General features: G+C 34.1%; 1 protein-coding gene across 2 annotated transcripts; it reads left to right on the forward strand.

The window, feature by feature from the left end:
- The first annotated feature begins 1,924 nt into the window (after positions 1-1,924).
- Positions 1,925-11,130, forward strand: fktn (fukutin). Of its 2 annotated transcripts, none has more exons than XM_073841307.1 (10): positions 1,925-2,031; positions 2,182-2,345; positions 3,126-3,182; positions 3,543-3,743; positions 3,870-4,150; positions 6,811-6,943; positions 7,033-7,162; positions 8,241-8,374; positions 8,658-8,782; positions 10,607-11,130. In XM_073841307.1, the coding sequence occupies exons 2-10, from the start codon at positions 2,226-2,228 to the stop codon at positions 10,818-10,820; spliced, it is 1,395 nt and encodes a 464-aa protein (XP_073697408.1). In that variant the 5' UTR covers positions 1,925-2,031; positions 2,182-2,225; the 3' UTR covers positions 10,821-11,130. The 2 variants fall into 2 exon arrangements, with proteins under 2 accessions (XP_073697408.1, XP_073697410.1); XM_073841309.1 differs by having other exon boundaries at positions 3,873-4,150.
- Positions 11,131-13,264: the final 2,134 nt, after the last annotated feature.

Here is a 13,264-nt window from a genome sequence, read left to right on the forward strand (position 1 = left end):
TGCTTGACTCAATGTTTACTTTTTTGTCTCTAGCGCCATCTAACGGTGTAATCCCGAAACAACAATAAAGTGCATCTCGGGCAAATAATTAACAAAAATAAGAAGTTTTAAATTAGCTATAAATGTACAAGCTGTAGTTTGTAATTAACGCTTTCAGGCAAATAAAAATATAAAGGACTCATGGATCTAGAGTCAAATTGTGGTATAAAGGATATTTATATTCTATTGACATACATGAAAACAACGCCCTCTTGACTCCTCCCAGTGTATTATGATTATTATTTTCCAAACCTTGGAAGGTCCTCTCAGTATGGAAGCCTGTTTCCACCACTAAATTAAAAAAAAGTTATTGCAACATGTTAGGTCAGAATTGTGAGATATAAACTGGTTATTGCGAGTTATAAAGTCAGAATTGCAGGATATAATCTAGCCATTGTTAGGAAAATGTCAGAATTGTGCGGAAAAAAAGTAAGAATTGTGATTATATCTCGCAATCCTGAGAAATAAAGTCAGAATTGTGCAATATAAACGTGCAATTGCAAGTTAAGTCAGAATTGTGATAAATTAACTTGCAATCCTGTGAACATATCAGTTTTTTTGTGCTTTTTTTAACTTTATTAATTCAATGCGAGTTGTGAGTTTATATGTCACAATTCTGAGAAAAAAGTGAGAACTGCGAGTTTTAAACTCGCAATTGTGAGAAAAAAAGTCAGAATTACTAGATGTAAATTCACAATTGCAGGTAAAAAAAAATAAGAATTGCGAAATGTAAACCTACATTTCGAGAAAAAAGGTTAGAATTGCGAGTTTATGTCTAATTTACCTTGCAATTGTGAGTTTATGTCACAATTCTTAGAAAAAAAGTCAGAATTGCCAGTTTATATCTTGCAATTCTGATTTCATATCTCACAATTGTGAGAAAAAGTCAGAATTGCAAGATTTGAATTTACAATTGTTAGAAAAAAAGTCATAACTGCAAGATGTAAACTCACAATTGCGAGAAAAAAAGTAAGAATTGCGAAATACAAAACCTGCATTCGAGAAAAAAAAGTCTGAATTGCGAGTTTATATCTGATATTTATATTTATATCTCATTTTATAACTTGCAATTGTGAGAAAAAAGTCAGAATTACTATATGTAAATTCACAATTGCAGGTAAAAAAATAAGAATTGCGAGATGTAAACCTACATTTCGAGAAAAAAACGTCAATTATGTCTAATTTAACTTGCAATTGTGAGTTTATGTCACAATTCTTAGAAAAAAAGTCCGAATTGCCAGTTTATATGACGCAATTGTGAGAGAAAAAGTCAGAATTGCGAGTTTATATCTTGCAATTCTGATTTTATAAGTCACAAACAATTGAAAAAGTCAGAATTGCAAGATTTTAATTTACAATTGTTAGAAAAAAAGTCATAACTGCAAGATGTAAACTCACAATTGCGAGAAAAAAGTCAGAATTGTGAAAAACAAACCTACATTTCGAGAAAAAGTCAGAATTGCAAAATATTAACTTACAACTGTGAGAAAAAAGTTATAGCCTATCTACAAGATGTAAACTCGCAATTGCGAGAAAAAAGTAAGAACTACAAACCTGCATTCGAGAAAAAAAGTCAGAATTTCGAGTTTATATCTGATCTCATTTTATAACCTGCAAATGTGAGTTTATGTCACAATTCTGAGAAAAAAAGTCAGAATTGGAGACGTAAACTCACAATTGCAAGAAAAAAGTTTATATCTCGCAATTCGGATTTTATAACTCGCAATTGTGAGTTTATATGTCACAATTCTGAGAAAAAAAAAGTCAGAATTGTAAGAAAAAAAGTCGCAATAACCTTTTTTTTTTTTTTTTTGTCAGTGGCGGAAACGGACTTCCAGTGTCCAGGATTTTCGCAACGCGTTTTTACAGAATGTATGTCCCTCCTAGCGCACGGTCGCAGTGTGCGGTGATTCTGAGGTGAAAACACTGGCAGAATAAAGTGCTTCATAAATGATTGTGATAAAGCGAATATTCAGCGTTTTTCTGCTCCTGGTAAGTTGTAAGAAACGATTAATTATTTTACTTTAAATTATATGAACGTAGAACGCAGTTATTTTGTATAATATATATTGTGATATCTCAAGCAGAGATGTCGTCCAGTGTGTGCTAATGTTTTTGTTTTTGTCCTCTGTCTGCTGTCAGATGTGTCTGTATGAACACAGATATGATCCTCCTGTGTGTGTCAGATGTCAGCAGCAGGACTAATGGCTAGAATAAACAGGACATTTGTGTTGACGCTCCTCATCGCTGCCAGCTCCATATTCCTCCTCTTCCAGCTCTTCAACTACAGACAGTATTCATCAAAGGTGACTAGACAAAACGCTAGAAAACGTGAAACATTGTACTTTACTGCCCTAAATAACATTGATCTTTTATATCCATCTAAATGTATATATTCTCCATTGAAAATACCAAAAAAATTGAGAATTACTAATCAAAATAATTATTCAGAATTACACATTTTAACGAAAAAAAATGCTTAATTTTTGCGAAAATGCAAATAAATCTGCTCTTACAAACAGAATACATAATATATGGGCCATTCTACAGAACTGGTCCAAAGTCAGAGTTGGAAACATCTTGAAAAAAATGTCTTTTTCCAGAAAAATGTGTGTATGCAAATTGTATAATATCCAAGGTACACATTTCTAGTAATTGTGCAGTTAATTCTCATACTGTATTTTTAGAAAGTTTTGGAATATTTATCCTCTCACTAAATTTGTCACTACTGAAACAGTAATATATAATTTAATCTTAAGGGTTATATTGACCTGTTAAGATTTTGCTTACATCTACATTGTAAATATATATATTTTTGCTATTTTATAAAAAAAAAATCAGAGGTAAATCAATAAAAAATTACATTTTTAACAGTATTTCATGTGTAATTTATGAGATTTGTTGTATTTTGAATCTGTGTAAAAGACAAAAAGTTGATCATACTGATTTCAAAGTTAAGGACAAACACAGTCATAGTGTGTGCTTAACTTTAATAAAAGTCATCATAAATTAAAGGCTGATGCACCTAATATTGTTGTTTAATGTCTCTAATTTTGCATATAGTGACATTATTTCTTTTACTGCAGAATGTACTTAATGCATTGAATAGTAAAGGATATCTCTCCGGGAAAGAGGCACATTGGGTGAGTCTAATTTAATACTATAGTAATGATAAAAAGTTTAGTTTAAAGTGTGTTAGGGTTAATGTAGCTCAACAACCTGCTTCATTTTTATAACACACCTGTTACATTCTCTATCTGGGATGTAAATGTATTTTCTCTACCTTGTGTATTAGTTACGATTTTTTTATATTACTATAACTAAAGTCTGCCTACCCTCATCATATGAGGGTCACATATACATCACATGCAATGCACTGTCAACTTCATAACTATGTTGACTGTTTACATCACTTCCACCATTTTTGTTAACAGTTTTTATTAAAGTCAATTAAGTCACAGAATGTATTTATCTGTGCTTTCTCTGTTTTTTTTTTTATCTAGCATTTGCTGAAGAAGTTCCTGGGTCTGGTCCATAGGTTTAAATTGCCTGTGTTTCTGGTAGACACAGTGTCTCTGAACCTCCTGTCCCAGGATGCAGTTCTCTACAGGGACAGTCAGCTGAAAGAGCCCCACTGCAGTTTCCTCTGCACACACAGAGACTTCACCACCTTTGCGCTTCTCGGAAACCTCTGGAAATACGATGTGAGATAGAATTAATGTGGAAAAAGCCTGTTTTTTGTTTGGGCATTCAAGAAAGATTGACTTTTTTTTCTCAAACAGTTTAATTCAAGAATAGACTGATAATGATAATCCTTCTCTGTGTTTCAGCAGGCCGCTCTATTGGATGCAGCAGCAGAGCGAGGTCTGGAGTTGCTGGAGATTCATGGGAAAGACCCCAGACTGAACAGCATGGATGATCTGACAGCAAAAGAAATACCGCTGCACTTCCTGTTTCGCTTTAACAGCCGTTTGGTTCATGTGGTCGTTCTGTACGAACGGAGTGGGAAGTACCTCTGGCACGGCCCTCTGAGGCTGAAAGACAGTATGGACAGGACCTTCGCAACTTTCGGAAAACTGGACTTTGGCCATCATGCTGGGGCCTACGACAGGTGATGGCATGATTATGTTTTTGAAGGTTTTCATTTGTATTTATTAGGGGTGTGTGAGAGTCTCCACGATCTGCTTTTGAAAAGATATCGCATCTGGCTTACCAATACTGTCAAAAACACACAAGGATTACATATAAACACTGTTGGTTATTTCTAAAGTGAAAACAGTTGAGAGAAAATCGGATGTGCAGCTCCTAAAGTGACAGAACTAAACATGCTGCCGATTGTCATTAAAAGGACATTAAAAAGTTCACCCAAAATATTTAGTCACTCACATGTTGTCCCAAACCTCTATTCATTTCTTTCTTGTGCTGAACACAAAAGAAGATAGTTTGAAGAATGTTTTGAAGTAGCTGGTCCCCACTGACTTTGATAGCAGGGAAAAAATAAATCAAATACTACGGAAGTAACTGGGGACCAGCAACCATTTGATTACCAACATTCTTCAAAATTTTATGTTTTATGTTCAACATATTTTATGTTATAGAGAGTGAGTAAATGATGACAGAATTGTCATTTTTGTGTGATGGTAGGCTAATAAAACAAAACACAAAGAAAAATCACTTGCTGCTCTTAACTGAAGAACTTTAATACAGTGCTTTAAAAAGAGTCATAATTTATGTTTACAGTGTATATAGTGTTTTATTTTTATATTTGTAAATTCAATTTCTTGAATGTTACTGATAAAAACACCCTTCTGTACCTGAAAATTAAAGCACTGTTTATTTAATTTGTATATTATGTGTATTTGTAACATGTAACCTATCTTAGTTCTTATATTTAATAACAAAGATAAAATATAGACAAAGATTTTTTTGTCCTCGCCCATTTTGGCCTAAACATTCTGCCATTTTTTTTATTTTATATTTTGTTATCTTGTAAGGCTTTGGTTTTAAAATAGAGGAATTAGTTTGGCTGTATACAACTTGCAAAATAGCATGATGAAGAATTTTTCTGAAAAAAAATCGTGATTTTTGCCATACCGCCCACACAGGCACATATACAGTCGTGGCCAAAAGTTTTGAGAATGACACAAATATTAGTTTTCACAAAGTTTGCTGCTCAACTGCTTTTAGATCTTTGTTTCAGTTGTTTCTGTGATGTACTGAAATATAATTACAAGCACTTCATACGTTTCAAAGGCTTTTATCGACAATTACATGACATTTATGCAAAGAGTCAGTATTTGCAGTGTTGGCCCTTCTTTTTCAGGACCTCTGCAATTCGACTGGGCATGCTCTCAATCAACTTCTGGGCCAAATCCTGACTGATAGCAACCCATTCTTTCATAATCACTTCTTGGAGTTTGTCAGAATTAGTGGGTTTTTGTTTGTCCACCCGCCTCTTGAGGATTGACCACAAGTTTTAAGATCTGGGGAGTTTCCAGGCCATGGACCCAAAATGTCAAAGTTTTGGTCCCCGAGCCACTTAGTTATCACTTTTGCCTTATGGCACGGTGCTCCGTCGTGCTGGAAAATGCATTGTTCTTCACCAAACTGTTGTTGGATTGTTGGAAGAAGTTGCTGTTGGAGGGTGTTTTGGTACCATTCCTTATTCATGGCTGTGTTTTTGGGCAAAATTGTGAATGAGCCCACTCCCTTGGATGAGAAGCAACCCCACACATGAATGGTCTCAGGATGCTTTACTGTTGGCATGACACAGGACTGATGGTAGCGCTCACCTTTTCTTCTCCGGACAAGCCTTTTTCCAGATGCCCCAAACAATCGGAAAGAGGCTTCATCAGAGAATATGACTTTGCCCCAGTCCTCAGCAGTCCATTCACCATACTTTTTGCAGAAGATCAATCTGTCCCTGATGTTTTTTTTTGTTTGGAGAGAAGTGGCTTCTTTGCTGCCCTTCTTGACACCAGGCCATCTTCCAAAAGTCTTGGCCTCACTGTGTGTTCAGATGCGCTCACACCTGCCTGCTGCCATTCCTGAGCAAGCTCTGCACTGGTGGCACTCCGATCCCGCAGCTGAATCCTCTTTAGGAGACCATCCTGGCGCTTGCTGGACTTTCTTTGACGCCCTGAAGCCTTCTTAACAATGCAGTGGAAAGTTTTTTTCGGGATTAAGTTAATTTTCATGGCAAAGAAGGACTATGCAATTCATCTGATCACTCTTCATAACATTCTGGAGTATATGCAAATTGCTATTATAAAAACTTAAGCAGCAACTTTTCCAATTTCCAATATTTATGTAATTCTCAAAACTTTTGGCCACGACTGTACACTATTGTCTAAAAAGTCATTATTAAAGGTAAAACTTTACCAGAAAATGAAAAATTGCTGAAAATGTACTCTCACTCAAGCCAACTATGATGTAGATTGGGGGGAAAAGTATCATTGCAGTACTTGGTCAACAATGGATCCTCTGGAGTGAATGGGTGCCGTCAGAATGAGAGTCCGAACAGCTGATAAAAACGTCACAATAATCCACAAGTAATCCACACCACTCCAGTCCATCAATTAACATCTTGTGAAGTGAAAAGCTGCTTCTTTGTAAGAAACAAATCTGAATCAGGAATGTGAACGAAGAGACCTCTTTCAAAAACATCGACCCCCCCCAAACTGAACAGTAGTGTAAGCGTCATATTATCTCATGTATTAACTGTATGGAAAATCTTAAACAGACATTGTTTAATTTCATGATGTTTTTCAGACCAGAGCTCATTCTGACCACTCTTGATGGGCTTGACGTCAGAATCCCCAAAAACTACACTCGTTTCCTTCATGAGCATTCCAGCAGTCGCTTTCTGGAGTGTCGCTGCAGAGAAGCCAAGGCCTTTTACCAGGTACTGACTTGTAAGAGTTTGGATGTCTTAATTAGACTGGTTTAAGCTTAGCGTGTCTATGGACTCAGAGTCAACACCATTTTGTGCAGCTGTATCCAGAAGACACCTCTACAGAGGCTATGGACTTCAGGATGAGGGCTAAAAGTCTGCTTCATCTGGCTTCCAAAGTCCTCTCTGAGCTTGGAGTCCCGTTCTGGCTCAGCAGTGGAACCTGTCTTGGTAAGAAGCTCTTAACATATGAGACTGCTTTTAGATACAGTGGACCACAGCCTACACTGCAAAAAATGCTTTTCTAGCTTAGATTTTTCGTCTTGTTTCTAGCCAAAATATCTAAAAATTCTTAAATCAAGAAGGATTTTCTAGACAAGTAAAAATAATTTTCTTGTTTTCAGAAAAAACAAGTCAAAATTAAGTGAGTTTTTGCTTAGAACAAGCTAAATAATCTGCCAATTGGGTAGGGAAAAAAAATCTGATTTCAAACGGAAAACAAGATAATTTTTCTTACCCCATTGGCAGATTATTTTGCTTGTTTCAAGCAAAAATGCATTTAATTTTGACCTTTTTTTTCTGAAAACTAGACAATAATTTTTACTCATTTAGAAAATTCTTCTCGATTTGAGAATTTTTAGATATTTCGGCTGGAAACAAGACAAAAAATCTAAGCTAGGAAACCATTTTTTGCAGTGTATGTGTTGATCTTTGTAAGAAATTGGATTTTCTTAATTCCTTGAGCCATCCTTAAAAATACTCAGCCATAGACTTCAGTTAGTGTTGAGGTGTGTGTAAGAGAACTAGTTATAATAACAGATGCAGTAGGTGCTTTTATACCTTCAGAAGGTACACTGCAAAAAATGCTTTTCTTACTTAGATTTTTTTGTCTTGTTTCCAGCCAAAATATCTAAAAATTCTTAAATCAAGAAGGATTTTCTAGATGAGTAAAAATTATTGTCTTGTTTTCAGAAAAAAAAGTCAAAATTAAGTACATTTTTGCTTGAAACAAGCAAAATAATCTGCCAATGGGGTAAGAAAAATAATCTTGTTTTCTGTTTGAAATAAGATTTTTTTTCTTACCCCATTGGCAGATTTTTTGGCTTGTTCTAAGCAAAAGCTCACTTAATTTTGAGTTGTTTTTCTGAAAACAAGAAAATACTTTTTACTCGTCTAGAAAATCCTTCTTGATTTAAGAATTTTTTGATATTTTGGCTGGAAACAAGACAAAAAATCTAAGCTAGAAAAGCATTTTTTGCAGTGTAATTAGATTGACAAACTCTTGTTCTCTTCTGTCCTGTTTCCACAGGTTGGTACAGGCAGTGTAATATCATCCCCTACAGTAAGGACGTTGATCTGGGCATTTGGATTAAAGATTATAGGCAGGACATCACTCAGGCGTTTCAGAAGGCTGGTCTCCCACTGAAACACAAGTTTGGCAAGGTAAAGGGTGATGCATGCATGGAAAATACTATTTATGCTACAGTAAATTTATATTCTGCAGTTACATTGGGTGTGTAAATGCTTTCAGTTATTTACTGTGATTATTATGAAGATTATAAGATAATGTACAGTATTTCACCACAAAACCAATAATTTATATCTTTACTGTATCTTTAAGATTTTTGCCAATTAAGCACATTTTATTAATTGAGTAGTTTTGAGATTAAATCGAGACCTAGACATTTTCTGACATATTTTCACCTTTTATTTATTTAAATTTCAGGTTGATGACAGTCTGGAGCTCTCCTTTCAGGGAAATGATGTGAAACTGGACATTTTCTTTTTTTATGATGAGGGTGACATTGTCTGGAATGGGGGCACACAGGCAAAGAGTGGAAAAAAATTCAAGTGAGTATTAGAACGTTTTCTGTTATCAGTTAAACATTAGCTTTCAGACAGAGATGCAAACTCTTCAGGGGTGAAAATGGGTTTAGAAAATGACATGAAAGTACTTCTACAACTGTGGGGTGTCACATATTAGCTCATTTGCCAGTTCCTCCTATGTAATGTAGTTCATCTTTTGCTTTTCAACCTGTATGTGTAGGGAGTCTATAGTCGATTGACCAATTACATGTCAACTAATGCTCCTTAAAGTATTAGTAGACTTAGGTTAAAGTTAGGCTAGTTAGAAGGTTCACATACATGCAGAGTTACTTATAATCAGTTTTGCTTTTGGGGAACCATCAAAATACAGCGTTGGCATATATGTGACCCTGGACCACAAAACCAGTCATAAGGTTAAATTTGACAAAACTGAGATACATCTATTTGAAATCAGAAATCTGAGGATGCAAAAAAATCAAAAAGACTGAGAAAATCACCTTTAAAGTTGTCCAAATTAGGTTCTTAACAATGCATATTACAAATCATAAATTACATTTTGATATGTTTACAGTAGGAATTTTACAAAAAATCTTCATGGAACATGAACTTTACTTAATTTCTTAATGATTTTTGGCATAAAAGAAAAATCAAAAATTTTGACCCATGCAATGTATTTTTGGCTATTGCTACAAATATACCCCAGCGACTTAAGACTGGTTTTGTGGTCCAGTGTCACATATTTAGCGTACTACTAATAATAATTACTGCTAGCTAGCTGATATGAAGTTGCTTATTAAAAGCTGTCTAAAGGGTACCATCAAATAATACAAAAGTGTCATATTACACACTCATCTGATCTGATACCTGATCTTAAGGCTTTTTGAGAAATATTATTACTCATACGGGGTTTGTATGCTTTAAGTAAAGTGATATGAGTAACAGCAACCATACTCTTACAATCTATAACCACAAATAAATAAATTATAATTAATTAACTGTTCTTATGAAAACTCATGAGATGATACAACATATGTGACCCTGGACCACAAAACCAGTCATAAGGTTACATTTTACAAAACTGAGATGTATATATAATATGAAAGCTCAATAAATAAGCTTTCTATTGATGTATGGTTTGTTAGGATAGGACAATATTTGGCCGAGATACATCTATTTGAAAATCTGGAATCTAAGGGTGCAAAAAAATCAAAATCCTGAGAAAATCACCTTTAAAGTTGTCCAAATTAGGTTCTTAACAATGCATATTACTAATCAAAAATTACATTTTGATACATTTACAGTAGGAATTTTACAAAAAATCTTCATGGAACATGATCTTTACTTAATTTCCTAATGATTTTTGGCATAAAAGAAAAATCAATAATTTTGACCCATGCAATGTATTTTTGGCTATTGCTACAAACATACCCCAGCGACTTAAGACTGGTTTTGTGGTCCAGGGTCACATATTATAAGGCTTTTTATAATGCATTATGAATACCCTTATAATGTATTTGTATTTTTTTATAGAAAGTGTTACCTGAACCTCTGTATTACAACTTTCACAAAACTGAGCTAATTTCAGCAGATGAGAGTGTGAGGTTGCACAGGTGCCCTGTCCTTTAAAATAAACGCACACAAAGCCTGATTACTGTGTTTGCAAAGTTCAACCCTAACCTCATGACCAATACTCAAAAAAAGTTTTTGTCAAGTTTAGTCACGTCATGCATGTTCTGGAACCCCAGTGTCTGTTGCAGAACATGGTTGTTAAAACACAATCAGTGGCACTGCGAGAAAATTCTGTGTATTTCATGAAAATATATTTTTAATTGTATTGTTTCCTGACAGATATGTGTTCCCACGATTCAGTCTGTGTTGGACCGAACTGTTGGAGCTAAAGGTCCGAGTTCCCTGCGAGACTGAGGACTATGTGATGGCCAACTATGGACCCAACTGGAATGTTCCTGTCAAAACCTGGGACTGGAAGACCTCTCCGTTCAACGTACAGGAGAATGGCGTCTGGCCCGTGAGGGAATGGGATGAGCTCATCCAAGTGTACTGAAGCATTATGTAGTTGGACTCACTGGAGTCACAAACCACTCTAGCTACTGCAAATGTCGAAAGTAAGCCCCTGTGGAAATGTTTCGGTGTTCCTTAAAAGTCTGCAGACCTTGACTGCCTTTAAAACACTAAGAAATATTAATGTGATCAAATAATTTGTTTTAATTTCTTAATGTAAATGGTCCATCCTGTAAAGAGGGCAGTTTTAGATTTTATTGGAGAACATGTAAATAAACTGCTGCTGGGCATCGTTCTGAGTACTGATATGTATTTTTGTTTTGTTTTAATAATAAACTCCTGTGTGAACTCTTTAGGCTCTTAATGGCTGATACTAAAACCTACACGGCATAATGTTACTGATATATGTGACCCTGGACCACAAAACCAGTCATAAGGTTAAATTTTACAAAACTGAGATATATACATCATATGAAAGCATAATAAATAAGCTTTCTATTGATGTATAGTTTGTTAGGATAGGACAATATTTGGCTGAGATACATCTATTTGAAAATCTGGAATCTGAGGGTGCAAAAAAATCAAAATACTGAGAAAATCACCTTTAAAGTTGTCCCAATTAAATTCTTAACAATGCATATTACTAATCAAAAATTACATTTGGATAGGTTTACAGTAGAAATTTTACAAAAAATCTTAATGTAGCATGATCTTTACTTAATTTCCTAATGATTTTTGACATAAAAGAAAAATCTATAATTTTGACCCATACTATGTATTTTTGGCTATTGCTACAAATATACCCCAGTGACTTAAGACTGGTTTTGTGGTCCAGGGTCACATATTCACAATACATTAAGTTGCCTAATTTAAATAATCATGTTGTATCTCTTCAGATCAGGGCTTTTTACACTTGAAATAGTTAAACCTGGGTCATTTTAAACCCGGGGTCAATGAAATCCTGGGATATCTTGATTCATGTTTCACATGGTTAACCATTAATCATGAGTATTTATACGAGTTTCACATTGTACATTCCTAAACACTGGGTTAATGTTCTTTTTTGCTTATTTGTGGTGTTAGTGATACTGATTCCACATTTCATTATGAGTGAACTTTTCCATTTCATTATGAATTCCTATTAAAACAGGATTTCTGCAGATATGAACAAGTGAAATTTAAGACTTTTTAAGACCTTTTTAATACCACCTGATATGAAATGTAAGACTTAAACCTTTAATGGAAATACACATTACATACATATGTGTAATATTTAACCCTTGCGCATTAAAAATAAAGTTACACGTCGGTGCAAAATAGACAAAAATATCATAAAAAATATGATTTATTAATATTTTGTCCACTTTCACTGATGTAGATTTTTTTAAACAGCATCTGCAATCCATAGGTACCAAACGTTCATTCATTTTCAGAATTGTAACCCTTTCAATGCTGGTTTGTTTACATAATGCCACAGGTGTTTTTTTTATGAAAAAATGAAAAATAGTAGTAATTTCCATATACTAAATGCTAAGCAGAATTTTTTTTATTTGCTTATTAGATTCTTGGGTGTGTCAGTAAAGAACAACATTCATTTTGAGGCATTTATATTAGTTATGTAGTGTTATATATATAAAAAAAATGTATATGCCAAGTTTAAAAAAAATGTCACAATCTAGTAAAAAATTATAAAAATGTAAAATTTGAAGCCTTGCCGATAGAATGAATGTCTATTAGCAAATATTGCATCATTTTATTGTCAAATGGCCCTGGGTTAAGAAATTGAAGTTTCAATGTGGACATTTTTGTCCTTAATGTCCGGAGTGTGAGTATTTTTGTATGGAGGGTAAAATAGATTTTTTGAAGGAACTGAGGGTGAAATATTCAAATTTCAATAAAAATAAACACCTGAGCCAAAATTTATGCAGTTGGCATTAACACAGGCACACTTATAACAAAAAAACTAAAATGAACAAAAAATGTCCATAAGGTCGCAAAAGGGTTAATGTGTTTAATGTAAAAAGTAAACAAAATTTCATGGCACCCATAAATTATATTACTATGATATACAATGAACGTTTCATATCAGCAGATGCTATTCCACACAAAATATCCCCATGAAAGTACCACATTTAGAGATTTATGGTGGTGTAAACAATTTATTCTGAAGCAATATTTTCATCATTGCTCTATCAGCTTTTACATTCTGAAATCTGCGTATTATAAAAAACTTTTATTTAAAATAAACTAACAAGCCCTGTCCAGATTTAAAAAGTAACGTAACGCACAACATAATTAGTTACTTTTTTAGGGAGTAACTCGATATTGAAATGCATTACTTTAAAAAGTAACTTTCCCCTAAAAATTGAGAATATTATACACAGAAAAAAGGTAGTTTTTACTGCAGGGGGGAAAAAAACTTCAGTCTGTTAGACTTAAGATATTTTAGCATAAATGTGACCAAAACCATTTAAGACCGATCAAATC

The sequence above is a fragment of the Garra rufa genome, chromosome 5 (genome assembly GCF_049309525.1).
Source record: "Garra rufa chromosome 5, GarRuf1.0, whole genome shotgun sequence".
In the NCBI taxonomy this organism is placed as follows: Eukaryota; Metazoa; Chordata; class Actinopteri; order Cypriniformes; family Cyprinidae; genus Garra; species Garra rufa.

What these genes read in the sequence shown, in the direction of transcription:
- fktn (XM_073841307.1), top strand. Translation starts at nt 2,226, where the DNA reads ATGTCAGCAGCAGGACTAATGGCTAGAATAAACAGGACATTTGTGTTG. An exon ending in ACAGACAGTATTCATCAAAG is followed by an intron (nt 2,346 to 3,125) that starts GTGACTAGACAA and finishes CTTTTACTGCAG; the next exon opens with AATGTACTTAATGCATTGAA. An exon ending in AAGCCAAGGCCTTTTACCAG is followed by an intron (nt 6,944 to 7,032) that starts GTACTGACTTGT and finishes CATTTTGTGCAG; the next exon opens with CTGTATCCAGAAGACACCTC.